The sequence below is a fragment of the Aulonocara stuartgranti genome (genome assembly GCF_965226115.1).
Source record: "Aulonocara stuartgranti genome assembly, chromosome: 1".
In the NCBI taxonomy this organism is placed as follows: domain Eukaryota; kingdom Metazoa; phylum Chordata; class Actinopteri; order Cichliformes; family Cichlidae; genus Aulonocara; species Aulonocara stuartgranti.
The window spans coordinates 14972065-14987292 of record NC_138939.1 but is presented as its reverse complement, the minus strand read 5'-3'; the positions used below and the strand labels follow the sequence as shown (position 1 = coordinate 14987292).

The 15228-nt window shown below is 39.4% G+C and overlaps 2 protein-coding genes across 2 annotated transcripts; one reads left to right on the top strand and one right to left on the bottom strand.

Annotated features, from left to right (window-relative positions):
• Positions 1 to 167: 167 nt before the first annotated feature.
• On the bottom strand, positions 168 to 9058 carry LOC309703234 (saccharopine dehydrogenase-like oxidoreductase). The gene is made up of 12 exons (XM_082527957.1): positions 8757 to 9058; positions 6660 to 6772; positions 5779 to 5859; positions 4530 to 4659; positions 4342 to 4391; positions 4069 to 4199; positions 3185 to 3302; positions 2833 to 2952; positions 2649 to 2705; positions 2428 to 2539; positions 2143 to 2224; positions 168 to 1468 (listed from the first exon to the last, which is right to left on the bottom strand). Exons 1-12 carry the CDS (start codon positions 8953 to 8955, stop codon positions 1378 to 1380), a joined length of 1284 nt encoding a protein of 427 aa, XP_082384083.1. The 5' UTR covers positions 8956 to 9058; the 3' UTR covers positions 168 to 1377.
• Positions 9059 to 9355: 297 nt separating this feature from the next.
• tfb2m (transcription factor B2, mitochondrial) lies at positions 9356 to 15111 on the top strand. Its single transcript, XM_082527945.1, has 10 exons — positions 9356 to 9509; positions 10563 to 10872; positions 11321 to 11510; positions 11680 to 11771; positions 11921 to 12074; positions 12339 to 12487; positions 12784 to 12873; positions 12964 to 13023; positions 13252 to 13400; positions 14043 to 15111. The coding sequence occupies exons 2-10, from the start codon at positions 10585 to 10587 to the stop codon at positions 14230 to 14232; spliced, it is 1362 nt and encodes a 453-aa protein (XP_082384071.1). The 5' UTR covers positions 9356 to 9509; positions 10563 to 10584; the 3' UTR covers positions 14233 to 15111.
• Positions 15112 to 15228: the final 117 nt, after the last annotated feature.

Genomic DNA, 15228 nt, shown 5'->3' with positions numbered 1-15228 from the left:
TAGGCATCTCAAGACATTTCACGATAGTTGCCAAGTGGCAGGACTTGCTCGTAGAAGAGCTCTTAAACTTTCTTGTACTACTAGTGCATACTCTACAATGTAAACTGACTTCACAGGAAATGCAGATGATGTTTCTGTGACGCATGAAAAAGATACAAGACTTGTAATTATTTGCGGAGTTGGCTTTATTTCTGAGCAAAGCACACCAAAACAACCCCAAAACAGCTTGCCACGTGCACATAACGCCCAAACATGAAAAACAAGTCTACGCTGACAAAAATCATCACTGCAGGTGAAACTAATCCAGTCAAAGGAGCAAGGAAAAGATGTTTACAAGCCCTGTTTGGTTTCATGGAGTAACTCATGCTGTTTGATGCACAGGCAGCTGGATTCATTATTCTGACAATGCTCAAAGGTAACCGTTTTGAAGGTGAACCCCTGGAAATTCAGGCTAAAAGGAACTAGCCTTTTAAAAAAATAAAACAAGCAATTAGTCCAACAAGCAAGGAAGATTTTATCTACAGTGACAGGCCAGGAAAGGCAGGCGTGTACATAAACACACAGCAGGTCTCTGTCCTCTACTATTGGCTTTACTTCACACAACCAGAGCAAAATATGTACAGCTATCATGTTAATGCTACTTAGTATTACTGCTGTACATATAAAGCTACTGTATGCTACAACGCTTAGAGTGCAGAAGTTGACTTTCCAAGAAAGAGGTGTTTCATGAAGTTCACAACAGCTGCAGTCCTTGAAAATCATTACAAATCTACTGCAAATAGTAATACTTTGTTTTAAACTGAAGGGAGCATGCAGTTTTTCCCCTTTCCTCGTGTCCAATTAGTCCCATTCTGTTTAAAGTGAATCCCAGTTGTGTGGCAACTTAAACAAGACTCTTTTTATTCCATTTGTTGCACATAGAAAATGTGTCTAACCAATTTCTCTTAGTCTGATTATAATTTAACATGCTTTCTTTACCATTTGTGTTTAAAGATGTGAAGTAAATCCGGTTCTTCCCAGAATTCCTTTTTCAAGTCGCCAGAAATTGTGTTAGTGGAGGACCATGTGAAACCCATTTGTTTTACTGCCCTTGGCTAGAAAACACTGCCACAGTTGTGCTTTTTTGTTTTGCAAGCAGAACTTTAATACATTCAAGCTGAAAAGAGACAGGCAAGTTTCTGACTAAGTGAAAAGAATAAATGTCAAAAATAACACTAGAAAAAAACCCCAAAAAACAATACCAGGACTTCATCTGAAACTCATCTGTCTTGTGATTAAACAGCTCTCTTCCAATGTTGGAAACTTTTTACTTCCTGTTATGCATATTAGTAAGTGCTCACAAAAACCTGGAGAACGGCAGCAGGGAGAGAACAAACTTTAGATGACAGAGAACTGGATGCCGTGCTTGTTGAGGCGGTCGACTAGTGTGGTCTTCGCAAACGCAGCTCCTGGAGTATATACTCCTCCCCTGGAGAATGTACAAAATTAACTGTATTAGACCAAGTCCCAGAAATGTCACCAAGTGAGATTCACTTATACATAAAACCACTACGCTTGTGCATTGACTAATATTGAATCATGACAGTGACTCAAATGGTGAAGCAATATATGACATTTTTCACATTCTCACGCACACATTTTGAACTTTGAAGCCGTTTTACACTAATACACACTCACATTTCACAGCAGCATTTAACAGCATGCAGACTTCCATCTGGTTTATGAGTAAATTCAGTCATCCATTTTATTTGGGAGTGAGTTTAAATTATTATTTACATAGACTGGTAAGATATACTTGATGTTTTGTCATGTGATAAAGGCAGAGTACATCCTGGAGAGATCGCCAGTCTATTGCAGGGCTATCACAGAGAGTGAGCAGCACAGTGATGCTGCACTGCTTCCTGTGCGAAGTTTGCATGTTCCCCATGTGCTCTAAATTGACCTTACATGTGAATATGACTATTAATGGTTGTCTGTCTCTCTTAGTTATCCTATGCCAGGTGGTATAGGCTTAAGCCCCTCCCTGTGACCCTGAATTTTATAAGCTGGAGAGGGAGGTTGGGTGGATGAATGTTGTGCTTTGTAATTGAGTGTGAAGTCACATCCAGGTCAGGCGGTAGATGTGGGGGAGTGTTGACTCACTTTTTAGGCAAGGCTGCAGCTTCGTTGAGAAGGGTTAGAGCAGCCTGAACCATGGCGATGGGCGTGGCCACGTATCCAGCCTCTGAATAACAGAAAGAAAAATTACTTGGATTAGACTTGGATTGCAAAGAAAGGCCAGGCTGGCTACCTGGGCTAATTTGTATTCCTTTCACTCCAGAGAAACGGTGCCATGTTTCCTGTTTTCAAGGACTTTTAAGAGTCTGCTGCATGGTGATTGCATCAAAGACAAAATCTTGTCTTTGATGACCCTTAATTTCAGATTACCTGGTCCTTGAACCCGTGTGCGGATTTTGGCGCTAGGTTTTTCTTGGGAGGTGTCCTGTTCCTCAGTGTAGCCCTCTCCATAGAAGGTGAACTGGAAGGATGAAGCCTCCATCTAAAACATGCCAGAAAACAGAACACTTTCTTTAGCAGACATAACCTTTTTTGTTCTGTTTTTATTTTCACATGGATTTAAGATTAACTGTAGACTGTTTGTGCTTTACCTGCTTCCTAGTTGGTCCAGCCTTCGAAAACATTCCAAAGGAGAAGAACTCCGGGTACTAAAGGCAAAGATTAAAAACAGATGAGTGTCACAGCATTTCCAAACACCCATGATGTATTTTATACTGTACAGTTACAGTCGACTGATATTATAAATGCAGTAAACCACATTTTGTGTTAGCTTACTTTGATGAGCAGATTCCGTCCAAAACTGAACTTGACCAAGAACAAGAACATCATGCCAGCAAACAACATTTTGATGATGTTTCCGATACCTCCTATTCCTGCATACGCGCCATACTGGACCTGCAGTTTATGATGAGAGGCAGTGAAATACAAGCGGCACAAATGTGAAAAAACAAAGTTGTTGTGTCCTGGACACCACGTCGTCACATGAGATTTTACAAGTGAATCAGCAGACATTTAACACAAGTACAATGTGTGTAAAGCGGTCCCCGGATGTTAAATTTAATAAAAAAAAAAATAAAAAAAAAAGATATTAAAGAGAAACTAGCTAGTAAATAAATAAAAGACTGACCGGAGTGGCTTGACATTCCTCTGTCAGGAAGCGCTGAGTTCTCTTCACAACAGAGGGATCTGAGCCCATGAAGGGCACAGAGTACTGCTGGAGCTCATTACAGTAGAACAGCGCTCCCCTACAAATACAAGCATTTCAGGGATTACACAAAATTATGTGTGGGGCAAGGTGTAATACATGCATTTGTGCACTATGGGACTGTAGAATCTAACAGAAATGATCTTTCTGTTATATCAAACACACGCTCATATATGCATCTACACATCAGTTTACATCCTATCAGTGGGATCATCACATCTGTGTTATTAGCTGCTTGCATGCACACAGTGGCTCATAACTGCTGCCAGCTATGCTCTTGAAATGGGACAGGTAACAAATTAATACTGGTATATACTAATCAGTACCAAAGTATTGCTAATCCCTTATCCAAATGGTGTTGCTAAAGATTTATATGTAATGTTAATTCATTTAACATGGTTATGATATGGTTGAGCGATAACATTTAAAGATGCTGTGCGGCAGACAGAAGTATTTAGTATCCTCTGTGAAAAAAATGTAGTTGCACACAATAAATGTAGAAACGCCCCAAGTACTGCATTTTTTTAATATCTGAACATGGATGCTGTACTGGCATCTTCCATGCAGCCTCATACCTCCACATGAAGCCATCTCAGCCTCAAGTCAAGGTAACACATACTGCTGAATAGTATCAGCTTCGGAGTACTGATAAGTACTGGTATTGACATAAGAATGAATAAAATTCTAACAACCATCCTTCATACTGTCTCCAGACTGGTTTTTTTATGTTCATCCACTGCAATATTTACTCTGAGGCAGGCAATTTGATGCAAATCAAAAAAATACTTTAAATTAGCTTTGTGTACCTGCGTTTAAGCTTTGTGCCAACCGTGGGGAGAGGTTTGTGATTAAACTTTCTCCTAAGATTCTGAAGCTTCTGGCTGTCAGCAAATCCATAGATGGCTGACTGCCATGTGCCATCATGGATACACCCACCCTGTCAGAAGAAAACAGAAACACGCGCGCACACACACTTGAAATAAGAAAATATGGAGACCATACGTAAGAATTACTGAGCACAAGTACAGAAGAACGTGTGTAATGAAGCTTAAACAACAAGCTGGTTCACAGATTCATACCTCAGCTCCTGCACTGACAGTCAGGAAGCTCTCCACGGCAGTCAGTGTGCCTGTGGATAAACAAATACACAAGTTTATATCATTAAATCATTAACTCCATAGCCCTGTCAAAGAGAGCTTAAATTTGAATAATATTGTGTATATGAACATGTATACTGAATGTGTAGACTGTGTCACTATTTGCATACCCTTGAACTGGTCTCTGGTGTAGAGGACCCCCATGTCTGCAGGAATGGAGTCAAATCCACAGCTCCCAATGATGTACACACCTTTTTCAGCTGCCTGGCTGCTGTAGTTCAATTGCATGCCCTCCAGAAACTAGATAACAGCAGAAAGAAACTCAAGTTAAGGCGCACGCAGACATGCGCACGCATGCACATGCACGCACGCACAAAAAGTCTTACATTTCTACGATTTTTTTTAAAAACCTTTTTGCATTTTCTTAATTAAAGCATGAACAAGGCAATTTGCCAAAAACACCTAAATATACTGTCACTGGAGGAAAGATTTTTTTATTTTTACAAATGCAAAAAACACCATGTTCTCAATTCTTAAGGAGGGTTATATTTCATGTAGCTTTCATGCAACCTTTTGGAAATGATAAATAGTCAGGGAATACACATAAACCTAATAAAAACTAAATTCGGATCACCAAAGCGTCTGCATCTGTGTTGCAGTAGGACTTATTGCGTCACACATGAGCACCTGACAGTAAGGCAGCTGTTGCTGTCATGGGACCCAGTGAGAAATAATTTTGTCTAACTAGCTGCAGCATCAAACTCAGCACATCTCCCATTTATTTCTAAACAAGAGCTGAATGTTAGCTTTGTGCACAGTAGAGGTGGGAATCACCATACATCCCACGATACGATATTATCACAATACTTAACGCACGATACAATATTATTGCAATTTTATTTTTTTATCATTATTATTATTATTATTTAATATATTATATTATTATTATTTATTTATGAAAACTATGCAGCCCATTCAGCAACTGAAGAATTTGAAAGTAAATTAAAACAAAATATAATTTTACATTAAATAAAAAAGTTTTAAACTTAATTAAAATAAAACATGTCTTAATTTAAAATAAGTAAACTGTCATGTTTATTGCTGCCAAAAAAAAGTTAAACACATTTGGACAGTGAAGGAATGTCAGGATTCTTGCTCAGAAAAAGGATCAACATGCTCTGAAGTCAGAGCACAAAAACCTTTTTTGTAACAAAATATCGATTTCTGCTGTCCCTGTATCAATACATTATTAGCAAACAAAATATCACGATACTACACAGTATCGATTTTTTCCCCCACCCCTAGTGCACAGTTCTAAATCATGTTTACCAGTGTGTGTGTGTGTGTGTGTGTGTGTGTGTGTGTTTTCCTCAAGCCAACATCAAACCCGAGGAAACCTTCATACATTACAGTACAAACCTGAGGCTCCCCACTGATGTCAATATGGTGTGCTCCATTTTCCACGCAGGCTTTGACCACTGGCTCCCCATAGAATCTGTACTATAAACACAGACAGAAACTAATTGAATTACTTAATTTTCACAATTTTAAAAATTGGCCATTTTCCCCACTGCGAAATCCTTGTGCTACACAGGTGAAAATCCATCTTCTCCAACACACATCACGTAGCATTTGCTCTCAGGTACCAGTGTCTTTGCTCCCCTTAATTGTTCAACATGAAACGATCCCTCCCTGGCTTTCCACACAAAAACAATTTGCAGCAAATCCTGTTGAACGTGTTCACTTCGTTGCCAGGTGTTAACACACTGGTTTATTTTAGATACGCAAGCAAAACCTAATATAAAAACAACAGGCTTCTGTGTCTGAGTTTGAAGAAAGCTGGCAGGGTGCTGCTGTGCATTACAATTGTGGTTACTGTAGTCGAAGAATTTGATTAAATAATACAAACAAACCTGAATGATGCACAGGATGCAATTCAGTGGTGCTGGAAACCCACTCTTCATTCCAACTTTAACATAATGCTAGCTATTGTGTGCTACACGTCAGTAGCCTTCATTGTGTGAATGTAAGCTGAAGTGAACGCTGCTCTGAGTGAGTGAGTGAGTGAGTGAGTGAGTGAGTGAGTGAGTGAGTGTGTGAGAGAGAGAGAGAGAGAAAGAAAGACAGAGATTCAAAGAAGGAGAAAGAGAAAGAGATGGGGGTGATAACTTATTCTTATGCCAAAGCAGGATGCCATCACACTAATCTTGGCAGTTTGTGTGAGAGAAAACTAGTTTATGTCATGACATGGAGCAAGTAATAATACACAAACACAAGCTTCTGTGGAACTGTCAACTTACAGGCCCGACGCAGTTGAGAACAATCACAGCCTGTTTGCACATGGCTGCAAGGGAGTCTGGTTCCCCGACATCTGCGACGATGATGTCCACCTCCGCCCTCAGCTCAGGCTTACCTACACACACACAAAGTCACATAAGTAACAGCATTTTCATTCGTTTCATATAAACCAATGAAAGTCCAGTTCACTGGACTTTCATTGGTTTATATGGAAGTCCAATGAATACGTCTGGCAGCATATTCACAGGCAGTGCTATTACACCCCAGCTATCACACTACTATCCGAGCAAATATGCAAAGTCGGTCACTTATTTTTGTCTGTGTAAACATTTTCTGTCATACTGTTAAAATTACAAGGAGCTATGATGATTGTTTCAAACTGGATGAAATGAGGGACTGCATAAAGGTCCAGAACATGAACTGTGTTAACTGGGAATCAGGAAAAAGCTACTCTAGTAAAGTCTATGAATAAAAACATGAACTTGTAAATGATTATAACAGGTAAAAAAAATGAAGCCAGCCTCCTAAAGGAATATTAAAAGTTTTGCCCTGATGAGATTAGCCTAGTTTAGTCAAATGAATATAAAAAGCCCCAAGTCATTTTACAGTCTGACAGAAGAGCAAGTGGTCACAGACACACATCTGTGGAGAATGAAGATGAAAAATATTACTTATGTGTAAAATATACTGTTTTGTTATTCCTGAGTTTGAGTTTTAACCAATAGACGTGCAAATGTGTGAGAACTCTGTACAGCATTCGAGTGAAAACGAGGACAACATAGTGTAAAAGAATGCAGATGCTGCACAGGCTGGAAGAAATATCTTGAATAACTAAGACATTAAACAGCATGAGTAATTTTAAAATGTGCCACTGTAACTATAGAAAGCCTCTAGAAGACAAACAAACACATAAGCCATCTTCAGTGCTCACTGAGAGGCTGGACTAGAGTGCTGTCATGGACGGGGATAGTACAGCGAACTGGTATGTTCCATCAGCTGTTGCACACTCCCTGAAGAGAAAGCCGAAGAGGATTGGACAATAGAATAACAATCTAATCCTTTGGAAACTTGAATCACTATAACAACAACAGAATAGCTCCCTGATCTTCAGCTAGTGATGGACTCAATTATCCATGTTTAGCGTGTTGCATAGATACAAATCATCAACCTGGAAACTTACTGCCATTCTAAATATGTTTAGTATATATCTGTTATTCCACACCACATTTTTGAATATATTCCTGTGAATAGTATTTCTATTTCTGCTCTGTGACTGCAGCAGCAATGGCAGAATTCCACGTGCTATTGATTATTTGACATATAAACTGATGATATTTTACTTGGATTTTCTGTTTGGGAAAATAAGACATTCTGTTAGATAAGAAAATAATCATGCGATGCATTCCTAGTTTCTTCCTCTGAAGGAATTAAACTGCACTATTTTGTTTGAAATGTTAATTAAAATAATGTTTATTTAGTTGATCAAGCAATAAGAGGCTGAGATAAGAACAATTTACAGCTTACTATTTCAACAACTGGCAAAACTACTTCATAAACACTTTCATTTGATTATTTGCAAGTTGATTTAAGCATGTAACAAAATATAGTCATAGATTTTGAATTTTAACAGAGTAACGTATCTTATCTATAGTAGAAGAAGAATTATTAAGGATTAACCTTTGGTTGCAACATCAGCTTTACTGTACTTTGAGTTGAGGGTCAAAGTCACAGCAAATTCAATGTAACCCTGGCAATGTAACCATGTTTTAAGAAAACAATAACTGTAGCCCTGCATTTTTTATTATTATTTTTAAATTGCAAACAACACAAACAACCCTTTGTGAAGACATCCCAGCGTCAATAAGCATATGCGCTCATTTCTCCTCCTCAGGCTTCTTGCGGTAACAAATTGAAGTAGTGCATGCATTTCATCTATATCTTTATTTTATTATGTAAACAGTCTGTAAGTACGGATTTGTGTTTTTCCAGTTTTAATTTTCATTTCATTTAATTAAAATGTTTAAGTCAACAAGAATACCCTTATTTTAGTGACTATTTGCTTGTATATGCACAGCTTATGGGATCAATCGGATACATACTGAGTGCTCCGGCGGCCTGCTCCAGAACTTTTTCCAGCTTCTGTTTGCTCCTACCGGCCACGGCCCACTTCAAGCTCCCCTTTGGACCCTCGGACGCCGTCCGGGCTACCTCTTCCACCACAAACTGGCCCGTGAACCCGGAGGCTCCGAAGATAACCAGATGGTACGGCCTGCTTGAAGATGTTTCTACACGCGCCATAGTGACAGCAGACAAGCTCGCACAGACACCTGCAGCCCTTGCACCAGGATCCTGGATCCAGTCTGACCGCCTGGCAGACTGCGTGCGTTTTTACGGCGCTCCTTGGTCTACTTCCGTAGCAGGATAATATGCTAATATGCTAGTAGATATTGACAGCAGTGGGAGTTTTTAGCTGTTTAAACAATTTCTTCCAAAGGAACTGGAGTTATTATATTATATTTAGGACAAAATTCTATGTATTGTTTAGTTTTCTGCGAAATATGTGTAACTTATATTGATTTATTCCTGTTTTTGAAAGTGTTTCTACGCTAGCCATATTAGGCCGACTACTTCCGCGAGTGTTCTGATTGGCCTACGCAGTAGTCGCCTGTCAGTGACGAAAGCAGCTGCGTCTTTAACACCACGAGTGTTGCAAAAACAAGGCACGCAGGGTTAGGTCAGGATGCGGTGGGCTCAATGTCACAGAGTTTTTCCAGCGAGCAGATAGACGAGAGTAAACGTTAAAGTCTGGATGTCTTCAGATTTGAAGCAACTGCTGGATAATCTGCAGTGAGGTATGCTCGCGTTTTTCACTATTACATAACCGTTTGATATGATAGCTTTAAGAGAGGTAGCTAGCGCACTGCTAGCCTCTCGGCTAACAACTTTAGGTTTTAAAAATGTCTCTCGGGTTCAGGTTGTTTTGCGCCCTTTTGACAATTAAACAATATGTGTGAGCTCCACTGTAAACTCTACTGTGATGTTGATAAGGTTAAGTAATAGTCAGCACGTGTGCTTGCTTATGAAAACCCACCCACGTGCTATCAGATGGGATTGTTCTGACTAGGGTGCACCGGTGTTTGCCAGTGCAATCGTGAAATTGTCTATGCTAGCGGTCGATTATTTTATTATACACTCTTGAAATTGGGTATTTGACCACCAAGCTGAGCAAGAGTAGGTAAAAGAAGAATGTGTGAGAAATGACATTTAGTCTTACAACGTATTCGTGTTTGTACGTATGTTTTTTGTTTTCTTCTCCCCTTATTGTCTCATCTTCCCTAAACTTAATATCAATTTCCATAGTTATGTTTCTGACAAAGCTCTAACGGTCTACCAAACCTCCCACCGGTCTCTCACCCACGCCCCAGTGTATTTGCCTTCAGGAAATCTAATCCTTGTTCTCCAGCGTCTTTGAGAGGTTCCCCTCATAGGCACCAAATCCGACTTTTTTCCAAATGTTACACTTTTTCCCTCCCCTTTGAAAACTTCTCAGTTCCTTCATCCCTGTGGGGTTAAGAGCCTGAGTGTTCACACCTTGGAAACGTCTGGCATCGATTACTGCAACTCATTACTTTGGTTTTCCTCTGAAGTCCATCCATGCCATTCCCTTTCCTGTCTGAAAATGCACCTGTTTAAACGAGCATATTTACTCTTAATGTCTTCCACCTTTTTATATGTTAACTTGTTTTATTGATTTGATATTTTCTTTTTTTTTTATACTTATGTGTTTAACTCTTCTGCATAAGGTGACCTTGAGTGTGCCCTAAAATCAAATGTGTTATTGCCTTTAATAATATTTCATGTCATTATAGTTATTGGGATTCTTCTTTTCTCCTTCTGTGCTGTAGCCTCTCATAAAGGTCATCCACCATGTCCACCCAGATTTGCAGAGTGGTGGAGCTACTGCTCCGCTCTGCTTGCTGCCATACTGTCAGAGGTCAATCTTGTTTGAGCAAGGCAGTGTGGACCCCTGTGGGTCCCTCTAGCCTCTGTGCCTCTGGTGTGTCTGTGCTTCAAAGGAGGGCCTACAGTCTGGACTCCCTGTCTTTGGGTCCTGGTCGGCCCTCACTTGGTCCAAACTCTCAACAGCCCCGTTCAGAAAGGACGTCCCCTTCTTCTGCACTCGCACACAGGAACCTGTCTGCTGTAGCTGTACAGGTAGATAATTTATTTCGGCTCTGATTGAAGACGATAGCCGTATACTGCATTTATATTGGTTGTAATTGTATGTTTCACTTTCATACTTGTATCTATTATACTTATATGTAGCATTGTAGTCTATGATCAACTTTATTTTTTTACTGCTATTATCTGACAGTATCTGCATTCCTGTAGGTACAATACAATCTGCACAAAATCAGCATATTTTGCTGGATTTGAGGTTGTTGTAGCTTTTTAAGGCTACTTGATCCACTCAATGTGTACAAAAAAGTATGCGTTCCTGGAAAATGCATGCATACATCAGTTGCTTTTTGTTTTGTTTTTTTTTCATAAAATAATGAAAAACAACTCAGCCCTGAAAACAACTCAAGTTTTTTAGTATAACTTGAGCTCTTTATACTGACAGTGCTGTTCACCCACTGTGTGCATTTGTGTGTTCTTACAGGGCCAGTGTCGTCCTCTGTGCCAGTATGATTTCCTGGACCTTGGGGAGGTAGAGGAGAATGTACGACGGGCTCAGGGCTGCAAAAAAATCAGACACTTCATAGTGGACCCGGACCTGGCTAATCTGGTAGCACAGCATCTAGGACCTGATCTACAAGATGCTAAAACTGTTATCTTTGAATGTAATCCAGGTATGGGTTTATCTCTACAGTGTTGTGCAGCATTCTTCCATCTCTGCACAGATGATGACGACAAACTTAGTGTTTTTTGTTTGTTTGTTTTTGTAATTTTTTAAGCACATTGATATATTCAAATGTTATACTTTCTTATTATTGATGCATTTGTGCTTGTCTTTTTCAGGTCCTGGGGTATTGACTAGGACTCTGTTAAATGCTGGAGCTCAGAGAGTTGTTGCTCTTGAAGGTGATAGGTCTTTTCTACATGACCTGCAGGTAACTTTAACATCTCCATCTCATAATACTGGTTTTTGTATCTTTACAAAGTCCCTTGTATTAACCTAAAAATTGTAAAGTGTCATATGTCAACAGTTAATATTTCTCGTTGATGTATAATCCACACAAATAAATGTTCCCCTTTCTAGGAGCTAGAAGGCCGGCTTGATGGTCAGCTGGAAGTAGTTCACTGTGACTACTTTAAACTAGACCCCATTGGTCTTGGCAATGTGAAACCCCCAGCTATGTTCACCGATAAACTCTTCACTGACCTGGGAATCTCAGAATCTGCTTGGACTGATGGTGAGGAAAAACATAAAGGATTTTTATCCCTCCCCCTCTCACTGCAAACTACTTACTTTTGTGCTCAATAGTGCCTTGAATCCTAATTGGAGCAGACAAAATTTAAAAATTTCATAACAGGAACTTTTTCAGTCTTGAAATATATATTTTTAAAAAAGGAATAAGCTCATACTTTGTTTACAGCTTTTAACACATTTTACAGCATTGCATGAGTTTTGTACCAGCCCATTAAAGTGTGTCTTTTGGTAAAATGCCTTTGTCTAGACATCCCAGTGAAGGTGGTGGGTATCCTGCCGCAGCGTAATGAGCGTGGCATGCTGCTGAAGATGGTTTATGCTTTGTTTGAGCGGCTGTCTGTCTACAGATATGGAAGAATAGAGCTCAACCTCTTCGTAAGCGAGAAGGAATACCTGGTAATTGAACAACAGTATTTTAAGCTGTGTAGAAATGACTGTTAGAGTACAAATTAGCCTGTATTTTTGTGTTAATTGGATGGATGATGTAGATTAAACATATTCTTGTACTTCCTGATGTTTTTCAGGGGCAGCTTTAAGCTAAGTTGCATCTGTACTAGTCTTCCCTGCATTATCATATTTATGCTGATAACACAACCTGTAGTTGCGACGAGTGTCTGCTCACTCATTAATCATTAATCTGACTTTCTTTAATCCTTGTGTAAAATATCCAACAACGGTTATCTCTCCATCAGAAACTGGTGGCGCGCCCTGGTGAAATGATGTACTACAGAGCCTTTGGCGTCCTCTGGCAGATGGCCTGTGAGATTGAGCTACTGCATAAGGTACAGTATGAGGCAGAGCACTTTCTGTTAATGCAGTTGGGCAAAAACCAGTGATTTAAACAGATGTTTGTTATTTTTGTCTCTGTGTAGGTGCCGTGGGAGTCATTTGTGGTGTCATCAAAGCAAGGCGTACCTAGCTCTAAAGGCAAGGTAAGGAAGGGAATAGGCTCAATAACTGTAATTGGGTAACCTTGATTGTATTTTATATTTATGGTAAATGGCCTGTATTTGTATAGCCCTTTAATTAGTTCCTATGGACCCCAAAGCGCTTTACACTACATTCAGTCATCCATCCATTCACACACTGGTGATGGCAAGCTACATTGTAGCCACAGCTGCCCTGGGGCGCACTGACATTTCCCCTCGTCCTCTCCTCAGCTTCCAAATGATCACCTGTGCCTGGTGCGCCTGCGCCCACGGGCAGATCTGTTCTCTGCAGGACTGACTTCCTCCAACGCATCAACTCTACTGATGATGATCAAACAGTGTCTGGCAAAGAGGAAGGTCAAGCTCATTGACAGGCTCAAGTAAGCAGTGCACACACTGAATTGTCTAGATTAAATAGCCAAAATATTGCACATGTATTAGAGATGTGCTCTTACTGTAACAACTGTACACACACCAGTTTAACACCGGTCTAGTTACTTTGGAAAAAAAACCCTACATTTCCACATATTTGAGAGCTTTTGTTTTTTTGTTTGTTTTTTTTGTTGTTGCCAACGTTCTTTCCAATTCAACAAAACAAGCCTTTGTGCTATTAATAACATAAACCAAAGTGTACTGATTATTTGATTATTCCAGGGTGGATGCTCTTACCTTAGAAAAGTACCATAATTTAATCCAGAGATATCCATTTCTGCAGAATCTTTGTCAAAGTCTTAAATGTCTTTGAAAGTTTCAAATATTTGGGCAGTTCCAGGATTTATAAGCTACACAGGATGGTTTTTGTCTTGAGAGGGGAAACATTTAGGACAGTTTGAGCAAGTATTATCTGTGCAGTCTCTTCAACTGTAATACACCATGCCTTTAGTGCTTCTTACAGAAGTTAGGACCATTTCCATTTAAAGAAAACAACAGTGGACAGAATCTGTTAGTTGCCAATCATTGGTGAGTGGTTTTAAGCTTCTTTTGCTATTCCTTACTGTGTCTCTTATTTTTTTGTTTTCTAGTCTCTGGTCACCAGACAGTGGCAGTAAACTGTTATCAGAGATGGGCATGTCGGAGGACATACTGACAGGCCACGTTTTTCCAGAGGAGTATCTTAGACTGTTCCAGCTGATGGACAAGAGCCAGGAATTCACACAGAGCTGGCTTTACGAAGAAATCTTGGAGAACACACAGAGGGAGGGTTGGGGCTAAAACCTAGACAAACAGACCATATATGTATAGATTTACAGTGTGCATACAAACACGTGTGCTATACTGATTATGTAATATAGATGATGATAATAATATAATATGTGGCAGAACTTGGAGATGCAGTTGTGATGTTATCACAGTTGTATTTGTTACTGAAATGATTTAAACGTGACTGTGACAAACTCCACAAACTTCAGGGCCGCAGAGGAAGGACGTCAAATGTTTCGATAAAGTGAGATTCTCAAGAGGGGCGATTTCAGAGAAACGCACTTAAATATGACACTTGGTCTTTAGCAATGAGAGAAGGGGGAAAATGCTACTGTAATTAAAGTAAAAAAAACGGTCTTAACAGTTACGTTTCTGCGTTATCACCAGAATCTCTGTTAACACCCAAATGGGTTCGTTCAAAAGAGGATACAAAATTTCTTAATTTTGCATGTACTGTAATCGACGACTAGTACCGCTGCAGTTTTACTGAACAAAACCCCCAAGGTTTTGATACATAATCAAGGAGTGCTGAGTGGCGTCTGTCTTGTATATTTTTGTGTAATCAGTTGCAAGTCCATAAGCTAAAATGTGTGTAATGCCATGTTTTCAGGACTGTGTGAGCTGTGAATGTGATGATTTCTAAATTGATCATTAAATCAGAATTTTCACATGTGGAGGAAAAAAAAAAATAGCTTAAGTGTTGTTTTATTTTTGGACCAGTGTAGATGCTTTGGACTGACTAAATTAATTACTTTGCTATCCTGATCATTGAAAACCTGTTGATTTTAGTTTTGTTTATACAATAATGTGCTAATACCTCATACAAGTGTCTGGTTTTATGTAATACATCTGTAGCAAAAAAATGAAATAAATAATTTTACAGTATTTTTTTTTTTTTCCCCAACTGATGAGCATGAATTGAAGCTAAAATTGTTTTGTTTTTTATGGCAAAAAGCGTCAGTCTTTGTGCACATACTTTTTCATCTATCACAATAACATAAAAATGTT

What these genes read in the sequence shown, in the direction of transcription:
- LOC309703234 (XM_082527957.1), bottom strand. Translation starts at nt 8,955, where the DNA reads ATGGCGCGTGTAGAAACATCTTCAAGCAGGCCGTACCATCTGGTTATC. An exon ending in CACCAGAGACCAGTTCAAGG is followed by an intron (nt 4,392 to 4,529) that starts GTATGCAAATAG and finishes GTTTATCCACAG; the next exon opens with GCACACTGACTGCCGTGGAG. An exon ending in CTGGACCAACTAGGAAGCAG is followed by an intron (nt 2,540 to 2,648) that starts GTAAAGCACAAA and finishes GGCATGTTTTAG; the next exon opens with ATGGAGGCTTCATCCTTCCA.
- tfb2m (XM_082527945.1), top strand. Translation starts at nt 10,585, where the DNA reads ATGTCCACCCAGATTTGCAGAGTGGTGGAGCTACTGCTCCGCTCTGCT. An exon ending in TGTCTGCTGTAGCTGTACAG is followed by an intron (nt 10,873 to 11,320) that starts GTAGATAATTTA and finishes GTGTTCTTACAG; the next exon opens with GGCCAGTGTCGTCCTCTGTG. An exon ending in AAGCTCATTGACAGGCTCAA is followed by an intron (nt 13,401 to 14,042) that starts GTAAGCAGTGCA and finishes TTTGTTTTCTAG; the next exon opens with TCTCTGGTCACCAGACAGTG.